Source organism: Lipotes vexillifer, unplaced genomic scaffold (assembly GCF_000442215.2).
Source record: "Lipotes vexillifer unplaced genomic scaffold, Lipotes_vexillifer_v1.1 scaffold182, whole genome shotgun sequence".
In the NCBI taxonomy this organism is placed as follows: Eukaryota; Metazoa; Chordata; class Mammalia; order Artiodactyla; family Lipotidae; genus Lipotes; species Lipotes vexillifer.
Window position 1 is genome coordinate 5395577 of NW_006798798.1, and position 13181 is coordinate 5408757.

Sequence of the window (13181 nt, forward strand, 5' to 3'; positions counted from 1 at the left end):
GGAGCACAGGCTCCGGACGCGCAGGCTCAGCGGCCATGGCTCACGGGCCCAGCCGCTCCGCGGCATATGGGATCTTCCCGGACCGGGGCACGAACCAGTGTCCCCTGCATCAGCAGGCGGACTCTCAACCACTGTGCCACCAGGGAAGCCCTCATCGTATCTGTTTTTACCTGTTACATTGGGCCATTCCATTCAGGGTAGTGATGTAAAGTTGCATTTTTAAATAAAGCATATTAAGTTTATAATTAGTAAGTCACTTTAAGGGGAGTGGTGAGGGATGGGTGGGATGTGGACGTGGCAGAACCAGGAGATGAGGGCTGAGAACGCCTGGGAGCTGAAGTCACCTGTCATCTTGACAAGACCATCGCTCGTTTCTGCAGGGGGTGTGGATTAGCCAGGTGTCTGGAAACATCAGGCCAAAGGCTGGCTAGGTGGCCCAAAGCCACCCAGGTGAAAACCTATTGCAGGTGTGGGGCTGAGTCGGGGGAAACCCTCATTTCCGAGGTGGGACGTGTAGAGGAGCTAGTTTGGGGTTGGACCCCTGTGCCCGTGGGAGGCGGGGAACTGTCCATCAGGGGACCCTACGCTGAGGTCTGGAGCTCCAACGGCCCTGTCCCCAGCTTTGCCGGGGCCAGCACCCCCATCTCTCTCCTACCCTGCTTCTCCCCACCAGGCCTGCCTGCCTTGGATGCCAACGACCCGGAAGGTGAGTCAGACCGACTCTTCCACCAGTCCCGCCCCCAAAGTCTCCCCCAGGACCCCTGCATCCCCACTCTTATCCTGGATTCATGTCCTATTTTTCTTTCCTTGCAGATAAAAACAGTCCTTTCTACTACGGTGAGAGCCTGTGCCCCTCCCTTTGCAGCCCCACTCACCCCTCAGACCGATTTTGTGCCAACGGTCCCACACAGGGCTGGGTGAGGGTCTGATGGGGGTGACCCAGGGGCGAGGATTGGGGCATTGAACAGTAAACACAGGAGATTAAGGCAACCAGGCATGCCAGCCTGGTTCTTAGAACCACCCCCATGTTTTCTTCCACGTCACCCCATGCTCCCTCCCTCCCCTCCTCAGGCCTCTGTTCAAATGTGCCCCTTCAGCTGGGTCTCCCCTGGCCACTCTCCCTAAAAGAGCTGTCTTCTGACTCTCCGTCCCCTGGCCCTGCTTACTTGTCTTCAGGCCGCTTCTCTCTACCTAACTCCACGTTAAATCTCTGTCGCTTGCTGTGTAGACTGGAAAGTGAGCGTGGGGGCTGGAGGGCTGTCTGTTCTCTCCACTGCTGTATCCCACATCAGGGGTGCCTAATGCATATCATCAAGCGGTTGGGGGCTTGGATGAGGAAGGCACGGGCTGGCACCGAGGGCCCCCTCTGGGTTTCTCCTAGACTGGTTCAGCCTCCGTGTCGGCGGGCTCATCTTCGCAGCGGTCCTGTGCGCCATTGGCATCATCGTCCTCATGAGTGAGTGGAGCAGCTGGCGGGGGAGAGGGCAGCGCAGGGCGGTGGGTGTCCTCCCCTGACGTTCCCCTCTCTCCTAACAGGTGGGAAATGCAAATGCAAGTTCAGCCGGAAGCCCTGGTAAGATGGGTTCCAGGCAGTGTGCCTGCCTCATACTGCACAGACACCTTTCAGGGGTAAAGAGCTAAATCCCACAAAAAAAAAGGCTGGATTTCTGGGTCTTGCCCTGGAGGATTCCTGTTACTGAGATTTTCCAGGTTTATTCTTCAGAGCCATGAATCCTCAGAGGGCCTCCAATCATGAAATGCTTTGGTCCCTGAGATGGTACAACTTTGTGGGAAAATAGCTAGGAAGATATGTCGGGGCAAGCTGAGAATCCTCTAGCCTTGAGGGAGAGGATGAACAGAGGTAAACAGAGATCTCATCACTTTTCTTCCCCTAGCCGCCATCCAGGGGATGCCCCACCTCTCATCACTTCAGGTAAGACAGGGACAGAATGGAGCTGACTGGGACACAGGGTATGAGGTGTGCGCGTGTGCGTGTGTGCGCGCGCGCGCGCGTGTGTGTGTGTGTGTGTGTGTATGCACCCTGGGGAGAAATAACCTGATCCACTCTCACAGGCTGACCCTGTCACCTCTCCCAGGCTCTGCCCATAACTGTTGAGGATGGATCAGCTGAAAGAGCACCGAGGGCCACTCAGACCACCTGGCCAGGGCTCCATCTCATCTCTCACAGGAGGGGGGTCTTTGTTCAATTTTCACTCTAAAATGATCTTGCCTCATGCCCAAGCAGCCTCGAAACTCCCTATGTGCGCGTTGGGGTTTTGGGGGGCCAGGAGAAGGTGCATGTGCATGGGGGCCAGCATGGAAGCTGGAAGCTGAATCTCTCCACTGGGACAAGCCCACAGGCCTGCTTCCTCACGACCTAGTGGACAGCATGGGGCCTGACCTCTGCCTCCGTGGCCATGGGAGCCACATCTGCCATTTAAAATGCTCTAGTAGCCACATGGGGGACATTCTGAGAGTGAAAGGGAGCTCTAGCCAGATGTAATGCTGGGACACTCAGGTGGACAGTGGGACCTTCCCAGGAAAACTAGGATGTGGAATCATCCTGTCACAACAGGAGTAGCCAGATAGCTTATGATTATAATAGTGACCCTCTGACTCACCTCAGACCCCATTTTATTATAAAAGACCCTTCCTAACACTCAAAAGTTCCTGTAAGACCTTTAAATTATTCCCCATGATACTCCTAATAATATATAATGGCCACATGGTGTGAGAACCTCCACCAAGCCCTAAACTCCCTTGAGACAGTCTCCAATACCCAATAAGACTTCCAAAATGTCCCCAAGAGCCATAAAAATGCCTAAATTCCTTCAAAACACCCCGAAGTATCTCCTACAATACGTAAGACATGAGACCAACAATAAACCCGTGACCTGTCCCCTAATAATGCCCTTATATCCCTCGGACATCCCACTAGGACCCCATAATCATGAGCACACACTCCTTAGAAACCTCGTGAAAGCTCAACAAGGGCTGCCAAAATGTACCCTGGGACACCTCCCACCCCCCCTCCCCGCTCCATAATACCGTTCCTGGGACACGAATCCTCCTCCCTCACCCCACCCCCATGCCACAGCAGACACCCTCTCCCAATGACCCCACAACAACCGGTGAGGCGGGTGCACAGCGCGTTTATTGAGCTCGTACACTTTCTGTCCTCGCCCCTTTCACCGACCGAGGACGGGTACCTCGGACTCCCGGCAACAATTCTCAATTTCCCGCCTATTCCCTGCGCACGCGCAACAGAGAAGACACGCTGGGCTTCCGCCTCGGCAGCAGGCATGCGCACAAGCAGCAGAGGAAGTTAGCAAGCCCGGCAGGGAAAACTGCCCAGCTACTGATGACGTCATGGAGGCGGGCACTCAAAGCGATTGGCTGGATTGAGTTTAGAAGGAAAAGGAAAGCTATCCTCTCCGTAGTACTTTTACAGGGAATAGGAGGGGTGAGAGTGGGTTGAGGGGGGCGCTTCCAGACCTCATGGAGCTCTGCACATTACCCCCCGCCCCCCATGATTTCTGTACTGTCTGCGTGTGGCGGTGCCCCAGCCTGAGCCCCCAAGTCATCCTTGGAGGGGGAGGGGTCATCTGCCCCCAGACAAGATGTTGCTTAAGACTGGACAAGCAGCTCTTGCCTTGAACTTGGCCTGTGGTCAGTATCTCACAGGACCAGCAGTCACCTCTGAGTAGGGCCAGGAGTCTAGGCAATGGGGCATCCAGAGGCCCAGGACTCCCCATGCCAGCCCTCTGCCAGCCATGTCTAGGGTCCCTGCCAGTCTCAGGCACTGAGGTCTAACTCGTGATGCTGGTAGATCTGTGTGGGGCCCTTGAAGCAAGCAGCGAAGAGGAAGCGTCTGCCGACCATGGTGATGTGGGCAAAGGCCCGGGGGGCCACCAAGGCTGGCGGCCCCAGCTCCTGCAGTGGCTCCAGGAGCCCCCTGTCAGGCTCAAGGCGGAAGACCTGGCTGAAGGCGAAGTCGCTGCCCAGGATAGCCAGCTGGTCCCTGGCGATGAGCAGTGGCTGGAAGACGTGGGCACCGCGAGAGGGAAGCTGCTGCAGCAGGCGAAACATGGAACCATCCCAGCGCATGACCTGCGGAGGGTGGCCGCTCATTAGGGCTGGGGTCCAAGAGGGCCAGGCCTGCCTGTCAGTGGTCCTCTAGGCTCTGGAGGACTTGGAACAGCTTGGGAACAGAGGCCTGTAGGTCCCCAAACTCCCACAGCTTTCTTATCTTCATAAATGTCACCACCCAGCTGCTCAGGCCACCGACTTGGAGTTATTCTGAGCCCTTCTCTCTCCCTCACACCCCACATAGAATCAGTCAGCCCTGGAATCTGTCAGTTTCACCTACCATGGTATTTATGTCTCTCATTTATTCTGGCTGCACTCCAGCCCAGCCACAGTCACCTCCCTCCTGGATCATCACACAGCCTCCTTCCTGGTCTTCCTGGTCTCCCTGCTCCCGTCCCTGTGCCCACAGTCTGCTCCCCATGCAGACACCCTGTGAACACCTGTGTCATACCAGTGCCTTTTAGGCCCAGAGCCCTCCCCCTGGCTGTACCTCACTCCAGAGAGAGAGTGCTGGAGGGGGTGGGCCGTCAGCCCTGGGGCTTCTGGGTGTGATGGTTGTGATTAAATGTAGGTGCTGGGGTGTGTCGGAGTTTGGTGGTAGAATCTCGGGGCCAGTGTCAGTGTTGGGCGATGGGGAGTGGTTTAGGGTCAGCCAGCCTCGAGGGGTCACAGTCTCGGAGTCAGTGTTGGGGTGGGGTCAGAGCTCAAAGATCAGCACGTTAGGAAGCTCAGCCCATGAGGTGGGTCAGAGTTCAGAGGCCAGTGCGCAAGGTGGGGTCAGTGCTGAAAGGCTAGCCCTGAGTGGGAGTCTGCTGATGCAGGTCAGACCCGGCCTGTGCCTGCCCCACGGGACTGGGCTCAGCCTCACCATGGAGTCCCCGATGTAGCGTGTCAGGCACAGGAACACATCTCCGCTGGCCTGGAAGTGGCGTGTGGCATAGACGTCCTCGGCCTCGGGGATGTCCGTGCGCCTCTCGAAGCGGCCCCCAAACCAGTGGAAGAGCACGGGCCGCTGCGAGGCGGAGGCTAGCAGCAGATGGGGCCGGCCGTCCAGCTCGAGGGCCTCGGCATCCGTGTCCCGGTGCCAGGCGTGCAGGCTCTGGCGTGGGTAGAAGCCAGGCCCGTCCCGGCACAGCAGCGTGGTGCTGCCCGCCTTGGAGGCGTCGGCCACCACGAAGCAGGGCTGCCCGTCCAGCCACAGGAGCTCGGCATCATTGGGCCGCAGCAGCCGCCGTGGAGCCAGGGCCTGCAGCGGGGCCAGGCGCAGGTCGGGGCCGGGCCGGGCCCACAGCTGCGAGCCTCCCCACAGGCGGGCGGCCAGCACAAAGAGGCGCGGGCCCAGCACCAGCGGCTTGCAGGACACCACCGAGGGCGCTGTGGGGAGGCGGGGAGCAGGGCGCCTGTCAGATGAGCTGGGCAGGCCACCTGGCAGGCAGGAGGATGGGAGTGGGCTTACCAGACAGCTCTTCCTCCTGCCGGAAGCGCTGCAGGCTGTAGTCCCAGGTCAGGATCAGGCAGCGGCCGGCAAAGGGCTGTGCCAGGACGACGTGGGGCTCCCCTTGGTAGGAGAAAGCCTCTACGCCCAGCGCTGACTCGCCGACCGTCTGGAACCAGGACAGCTCTGGGAGGGGGTGCAGCGGGGAGGGGAGAGAGTCAGGCAGGCCAGGGGCACCCCATGGGTCTTCATCACTGAGTCCCGCTTTGCACACCTCTGAGGTGAGGACCACCACGGTGTTGACCTCGTAGGGACATAGGGTGGAATCTTTTTACCTATGGACGTATTAACTCACAACAACGTGGCGGTACTCTATTTTCTAAGCTGTGTGGCATCATCAAATAGTTGCTTAGAAGTAGCCTATTTATTCATTCATTTAATTTCACAAGATCCCTATGGGTTATGTTCTGTTATTATATCCACTTTATAGATGAGGAAACTGAGGCTAAGAGGCGCAGGCAGCCAGCTGTCCAGCCAAATCCATCCTTCCCATCTTCCATGAGATAGGATAGCAGCTGGGCACAAAGCTGCCCAGCCAGAGGCCGCATTAGCCCAGCACTCCCCCTACGCTGCCCCCCAGCCTCTGAGGTCCGGTGTGGCCATGACCAGACCAAGTTCCCAATGGAACAAAAGCAGAGTGATGGTTGTAGTGCTTGCCTTGCTTGTAGGAAGATGGCTCATCCTGGACTTGGCCCTTTCCCCTTCTCCTTGTGAACTGGCATATGGATGGGGCCACAGCTCGGTTTCAGCCGTGGAAAGCAGGATAACACCCAGGGGCTGCCCCACCCACCTGGACTGCTCACCTCACACCCTTCTGTTTTCTTTAATTCATGGTATTTACAGCCTCTTTGTTACAGCACCTTAGCATTTTTGGTAATGGTGCACCCAGATTGCCCAGTGTGGTGGCGGTGGAGCCGGGTGGTGGACTCCAGTTTACAATCCTTCACTCTACATGCCAGGCTCTACTTCTAGGGACCAGGGTTGAAGCGATGAACCAAACCGCTAAGCATACCCATCCAAAGGGGATCTTTTAAAAATGGCCATCAAATCATGTCACTCCATGGCTTCCCACAGCCCTCTGGATAAAGTCCACCTTGTTCTCTATGGCTTTCGAAGTCCTGCAGAGTGAGGCCCCTGCACCTTCCACCTCCTCTGTGTCCTTCCCTCCTCACTCCCGTAAACCAGACGCGCCTCCCTTTGATCCTCATTCAGGACAAGCTCTGTGCTGCCTTGGGGGCCACTGCACATGTGGGCTCCTTCTGTACTCCACTTAGCTACGTCCACATCTAGTGCTACCCCTTCAGAGAAGCCTTCTCCGATGCCCCACGTAAGGCAGGACCACCGCCTAAACTCTCTCATCGCCCCCTGTGTTTATCACAGTGTGTACCATACACTTATTGGTGCAATGTTTTATTTAATGTCTGTCTCCCCACCCCCAGGACTGTGACCCCATGAGGCCAAGGCCAAGGCCCAGGGTTATCTTGGTCACCACAGTGTGCCCATCGCCTCTCACAGGGATGGGCACCGAGTGGACCTCAGTGACTCTTTGTTGAATAATGGAATGAAGAGTGACTAAGTTAAACTCCCTTGTTCTATGAATCCCAAAGACCAAAAACATGTCTTATGCTTTGGTGGTGATGATGTTAGTAATGGTTTTCAGGTTTGAACTCAAATGTCCACTCCTTCCTGACCCTCCAGCTGTGCCTGGCCCCCGCTCTGGCTCTGGGCTCCCGTAGCTCCATGGTTTCTCTCCATCCCGGCCCTGCTTCCCCCATCCCAGGCCTGATCATTCTGGGCCATCCCTCTCTGCTTGCCTCTGGCTGTGGGCTCTGTGAGGGCAAGACCCAGGACTGGCTTCATCACTGCTGTGCTCTCTGCTTTGCCCAGTACCCATAAAGCTACCAAAATACATTTGTGGAAAAGCAAAATGATCATAGGAAGTATTTTTTAAATGGTCGATTTTATATCAATAACAACAACGACGAGAATGAACATTTATGGGGGCCTCCCCTCCCAGGCCCTGCGCCAAGTACACCACTGGAGTCTCACAGCAGCCCTATGTCACTGTTTATTACCCCTATTTACAGATAAGAAAACTGAAGCTCAGGGAGGTGATGCTGCTTGCTCAGGAGACTCACAGCCAGGAAACGGCAGAGCAGGGAAGGAGGTGAGCCCCTCAGCCCTGGCAGCCGTTCCCCAATCTCCCACCTTCTTCCAGGAACACCTGCTGTCCCTCCCACCCCACCGGGAAAGCCCCCACCTATGGCTCTGCACTTGAACGTCTTGGGGTCGAGGTGGTGGAGCTGCATGTGGGCCAGGGCGGCGGGGCCGGCACAGGCCCCACTTCCCACGCTGGCGTTCACGGTGGGTATCCACTGCAGCAGCCAGAGGACACGGCAGTCACACTGGAACGGGTTCCCGCGGAGGTCCCTGGGGCAAGAGGCCGGGGAGGGGCTGTCACCCGGATTCCACTCCCTGGGGGCCACGCTCCCCACCCCTCCCCAGGCAAGATTTCAGGATAGGGCCCCCAAGTGGTGTGGAAAATATGTAGGAACCATCACAGTCATACTCATCTGTGCCAACCAAGAGTGGACACAGATGTCCCCTTCCCCCACCCAAACATTCCCAAATCCTCCCACCCTCCCAGCCCCCTTGAGCCTCACACGTGAGTCAGGGTCTCCAGGCCTCGGAACAGGAATCTGGGGAGGGTCTCGAGATGGTTATTGGCCAGGCTTCTGGTGGAGGGAGAGAAGGAGAAATCATCAACAGCTCCCAGGATACGCTGTGTGCCTGGGTGATGGGTGCAGGGTGCCTGTCAGGGAGGGCTGGGACGATGGAGGCACGCACAGGTGTGTGAGTGAGCGGAGTCCTCTGAGAGCATTCTTAGAGATGGAGCCAATCTCATTGTCTTCGATAAAGCTGTGGAGGGAAGGTGGGGTCAGGGGGCGGCCCTTGTGTCCCTGCTGTGGCCCTACAGTGCTTGGGGAACTCACCCCATGGAAGCCATAGGCCACTGGAATGTGCCGAATTCTCCCCCAACAGCTTGCGTAATCCCAGGGAAAACCTCCCAGGAACCTCTCCTAAGCAAGGTCCCAGCCTACAGGTTCAGGACCCAAGAACCTGACCCTATGGTCATTGCCAGCCTCACCGTGAACACTGCCACCACCATCACCACCACTGCTGCCCTGATCACCAACACCAACTCTAGCACCAATATTACCACCCATACCTCCACCATCATCCATTATGCCCAGTGCCTCTACCATCGTCATCAACCCCAGTACCAATAACTGCCGTCATCACCAACAATATACCATGTCACCACTGTCACCGATACCATCACCACCCATTCCCATCATCAATACCAACACCATCACCAACACCATCATTACCAAACCTACACCGGCAACACTGATAAGAGTCACCAAGAACACAGCCTTTGTGATCAATACCAAAACCATCGCCACCATTATCACAAGCTTCAGCACTGGCACCAGCACGGCCAACACCAGAAACATCACCTTTACCCCCAGCACTCACATCATCACCCATCAGCACCACTACTGCCGCAATTTCCATACGTACGAACGTCTCCGCCATCACCACCAAACCCCATACCAACAACATTGCCATTACACCAACACCAACATCCTACCCCAAACCATCACCAACAACAATACAATAATTACCAATGCCCAGAATACTGATAATTATCACTAACACCAACCCTTCAAACTTCATCATCCATACCACCGATAGCACCATCACCGTTGGGTCCACCATTTTTATCAAAATCATCCCCACTCCACCATCCTCAATAATGCCACCACTTCCCTGTGAGCAGCTGCAACAGGATCACCACCACCACCATTACCATCACCACCAGCACCAGCAGTAATGCTGGCGTAGTCATACTCTCATCAGCACCATTACCATCAGTACCACCATCACCAGCTAACTCAGAATAGTTTCCTCTTAATTTGAAACATTTCTTTATCTCTGGCCTCTCTGTAACCTCCCTGGGCTCCCGAAAGTCAGGTAGGACCAGAAAGAGTCATGGGTTATCCAGGCGTTTTGTGAATCTTGAAACAGAGAGGGCAGCTGAGCAGAAGCCCCAACCCCACTCAAGAGGCCAGGACCCTTATCCCCTCCAGACGGTCCCTTGTGCAGACACTTCCTCCCCAGGGCAACAAGCCCCTATCTCCCCCACTCTAGGAGACACAGAGGGGCTCCGCCTTCCTTTCCAGGGTCCCCATTCCTGCCCCCATCTCCTGGCCTCACTCACAGGTACTGCAGGTGGGACAGGCCCGCAAACGCATCGTCCTCGATCACGGAGAAGGAGTTGGATGCGAAGAGGCTGGCAAAGGAAGTTAGAAAGACATTTTTCCAGGGTTGCTGCTCCCTACCTGACACGTTAACCTTGCCCCCTCCCAGCCCCAGCCCACGTGGGCACGGTCACACACACATACGCGAGCCACGTGAGTATGTGCGTGACACGGATGCTTTCATGGACACGCACATACGTGTATGTGTGCACGGACACCCCCCCCCTCAGGTGGCCGTCGCTAAGCCGGGCCCCACTCACAGCAGGTGCAGTGACGGTACCCTCAGGAAGCTGCCGGCCTTCAGCTGGGCGACTCCAGTCCTAACGAGTGAGCTGGGGATGTGGGCAATGGTGGGCGAGGAGAAGACTGCTCCCGTGCGCCAGTCTCATCCCAGAGCTGCCTCCTGTGTCCGGGGGTGGGGCGGAGGGGACCCCGGCATGCCACCTGACCCTGGGTGTGTGTGTCTCCCCTACATCCCAGGGGAGACAGGCATTTGTGCTCCTCGCTTGGCAAGGATCCTGGCAGCGCTCAGCCCACCCCACGGCTCTCCTTCCCAGGCCCCGATGCTGACCCTGCCCTTTGGAATTTCCCTCCGGCTCCTTTCCAAATCCCGGCAGCCCCCTTTCAGGCCTCCCGACATCCTTTGCTGCCCCCCTCCCAAGATCCTGATGGGTCCCTGTTTCCTTGGGGAGCCAGCACCCTGCCCCCCAGCCCCTGGGGTCCCAGGACTTGCGTCCACAGCCTCAGGCCTCCAGAGGGCCGGACACTCACAGCGACAGCAGGGTCGGGGAGAAGCTCTCGGGCAGGTCCGGGGAGCCCTCACACAGGGCACTGTCTTTAGAGCAGGAGCAACTCAGAGGACACTTTCCCTTTGGGGGTCTCCAGGTCCCCCCCACGCCCGGCCCAGCCAGCAGCAGCAGCAGCAGAATTGCTGCCCCTTCCATGCCCCCTGACCTCCGCCGAGGCACCGGCTTCTCTCTGCCCACCCAGCTTGGCCCGGGTCGCGGCCACTATATCTCCCATGCCAGGTGCCCCTCCATGCCGCCCGCTGGCACGCTCTGCCCTGGCTTCTCTCTCCTCTTTCTTGGTCTCTCCTCAGTCTGCTTTGCTTCCTGTATCTCTTTGGTGTCTAATTTTCTGTTTATTCCTCTTGCCCTGGCTTTCTGTCTCTCTCCCTTTTTACACTTCTGACTCCGTGAGTTAGTCTGCTTCCCACTCTCTATCTCTGTCTCTCTATTTCTAACTGAATTGTCTCTCTGTCTCTGTTTCTCTTTCTGTCTGTCTCCTTCTGTCTGTTGGCCTCTCTTTCTGTGTGTGCCTGAGTGTGTGTGTGTGTGTGTGTGTGTGTGTGTGTGTGTCTCCCTCTGTCTGGTGCCTTTATTTCTGTCTCCCTACCCCCCCTTTCCAGCTCCCTGGAAGTTTCTTCCCCTCCTCCCACGTCCCTTCTCCCAGGAGGTTTGGGAAAGGGACTTGCTGGGCACCGGGTGCTCCAGGCAGAGCAGGGCAAGAAGGAGGAGGGCGTCAGAGGCCATAGGAAGAGCAGCCCTTGGGAAGGGGCTAGAGGGCCCCATGGGAGGGGAGGGGCCACGGAGCGTTGGAGCTGCCCTGGCCCCTCCTGGCCAGCCCCCTCCCCAGATTCCCCACTCCACCCCACTCATGGAGTGTGAGGAGGCTGTCACCTGGGTGGGGACCGGATGGCTCTGCAGGTAAGGAGGGGGGTGGGAGGAGAGACCACCAAGGGCTGGAGCCGCGGTGGCCACTCCCAGCCAGCCCCCTCCCCTGGCTCCAGTAGGGCTGGGTGGGCACTGGCACCCAGGCTTGGAGGGACCAGCTCAAGTCCAGCTGCTCCCTCTGGTGGCGACACTCGCAGGGCAGCCGCCCTGCCCCAAACCCACAACCTCTCTTGCCCGAAATTAACTCCTTGAGTACCCACCACTCACTTAGGGGTAGGGAGCCAACCCAAGGGAAAAAGGATGATAGTGATGCCATCCCCTTCCTTCAGCACTGACTCTGTACCACGCCGCGTCCTACAGGTTCATCTATTAGCTCGTGCTGACCTCACTACAGCCCTCCGAGGCTGATATATCATACGGCTATTTTACAGATGGAAATAATGAGGAGGGGGTCAGGTCATTTGAGATCTAGGTTATCGAGCTGGGGCAGAGCCAGGACTCAAGCCCAGGCAGCTGGCTGCACAGTCTCCCGGTATGATTTTGCATTCCTCCTTTGGAGGTCAGAACCCATGGATATTGGCTGTTTTCGTTTGGACTAAGCTTTTAGCAGTTTGGATAGATTCTGTTCATTAAATAAGAAAAATAAATAAATGATATTACCCAATCTGAAGAAGTCATAATACTCACTGAGCCCTTACTATGCATCAGTCTTCACATGAATTTACTCAGTCCTCACAACAACCCCTTGAGGTGGGTAGTATGATTAACCCCCACTTTACAGATGGGAAAACTAAGGCATGAGGAGAACACACAGCCTCTCTTGGCACTGCTGCACACACCCAGAACACTTGGAGGACAAGGGGCCTAACAGCACCAGCTAGGGGTCACTGGTCACGAAGCAGGGCAAGGGTTGGGCCTGGGTGGGCTAGTCGGGGCTTTGGAGGGCACCGGGCAAAGCTGCGGGCAGATGAGGCCCAGGCAGCGTTGGGTCAGCTTCGGGTCGGCATACTCAGGACTGTTCCACTAACGCCTTTTATGGAAAAGTAGAAATGTGTGTCTTACTGGTAAAGCATAAATTATTAAACTTGAATATTTTTTAAAAGTATTAAAAGTGACCACCCCTGACGCCAGGTGGGGTCACTCAGATCAGGGTCATCCCTGATCCTCAGTTTGCCCATCTGTCAGATGGGGCAATCGTGTCACCCACTTCTCAGATGTGTAGAGAATTCCTCCTCTATCCGAGAGGATAGAGAGTGTTCAGAGCAGGGTGGGCACCCCACAGCTTGGGGTGGATTCTGGACCCAAGGGCTTGTCCTGCACCTGAACATCTCTGTGATTTGAGCAAGGCCCTTCAGGTCTCTGTTACCTCAGCCATAAAGCAGGGATGATAAACTTCTTTACAGGGTCTTTGAAAAAGATAGATAAAGAGCTTTGGGCCAGGGACACCGAGGGGAGACAGATGGGCCTAAATCCATACTCACAGAGTGTTCAGCCCAGCAGGGTTCTCCCTGCTGTTTATGATTAGAAGAATGACAAGGATGATGATGGTGACAGCTTACTTTTTTTTTTTTTTTTTTTTTTGGTTCATTTATGGGGCGC

General features: G+C 56.4%; 2 protein-coding genes across 2 annotated transcripts in view; one reads left to right on the forward strand and one right to left on the reverse strand.

The window, feature by feature from the left end:
- Positions 1-2116, forward strand: part of FXYD3 (FXYD domain containing ion transport regulator 3) — a 2793-nt gene extending 677 nt beyond the window's left edge. The window contains exons 2-7 of the mRNA XM_007470972.1: positions 674-706; positions 814-837; positions 1382-1456; positions 1537-1573; positions 1896-1933; positions 2097-2116. Coding sequence (XP_007471034.1) covers positions 674-706; positions 814-837; positions 1382-1456; positions 1537-1573; positions 1896-1933; positions 2097-2116 — 227 coding nt within the window. The remainder of the gene's footprint in view (positions 1-673; positions 707-813; positions 838-1381; positions 1457-1536; positions 1574-1895; positions 1934-2096) is intronic.
- A 1020-nt stretch (positions 2117-3136) lies between these two features.
- On the reverse strand, positions 3137-11214 carry LGI4 (leucine rich repeat LGI family member 4). Its single transcript, XM_007470973.1, has 9 exons — positions 10681-11214; positions 10170-10241; positions 9870-9941; positions 8432-8503; positions 8248-8319; positions 7845-8014; positions 5546-5710; positions 4958-5463; positions 3137-4110 (listed from the first exon to the last, which is right to left on the reverse strand). The coding sequence occupies exons 1-9, from the start codon at positions 10851-10853 to the stop codon at positions 3796-3798; spliced, it is 1617 nt and encodes a 538-aa protein (XP_007471035.1). The 5' UTR covers positions 10854-11214; the 3' UTR covers positions 3137-3795.
- Positions 11215-13181: the final 1967 nt, after the last annotated feature.

Excerpts from the sequence above, each read along its gene's own strand:
- LGI4 (XM_007470973.1), bottom strand. The coding sequence starts at position 10,853 with ATGGAAGGGGCAGCAATTCTGCTGCTGCTGCTGCTGGCTGGGCCGGGC. Across the intron at positions 10,242-10,680 it reads TCCCCGACCCTGCTGTCGCT|CTCACTCGTTAGGACTGGAG; the intron begins GTGAGTGTCCGG and ends CCACATCCCCAG. Across the intron at positions 8,015-8,247 it reads CTGGAGACCCTGACTCACGT|GGACCTCCGCGGGAACCCGT; the intron begins GTGAGGCTCAAG and ends CTCTTGCCCCAG.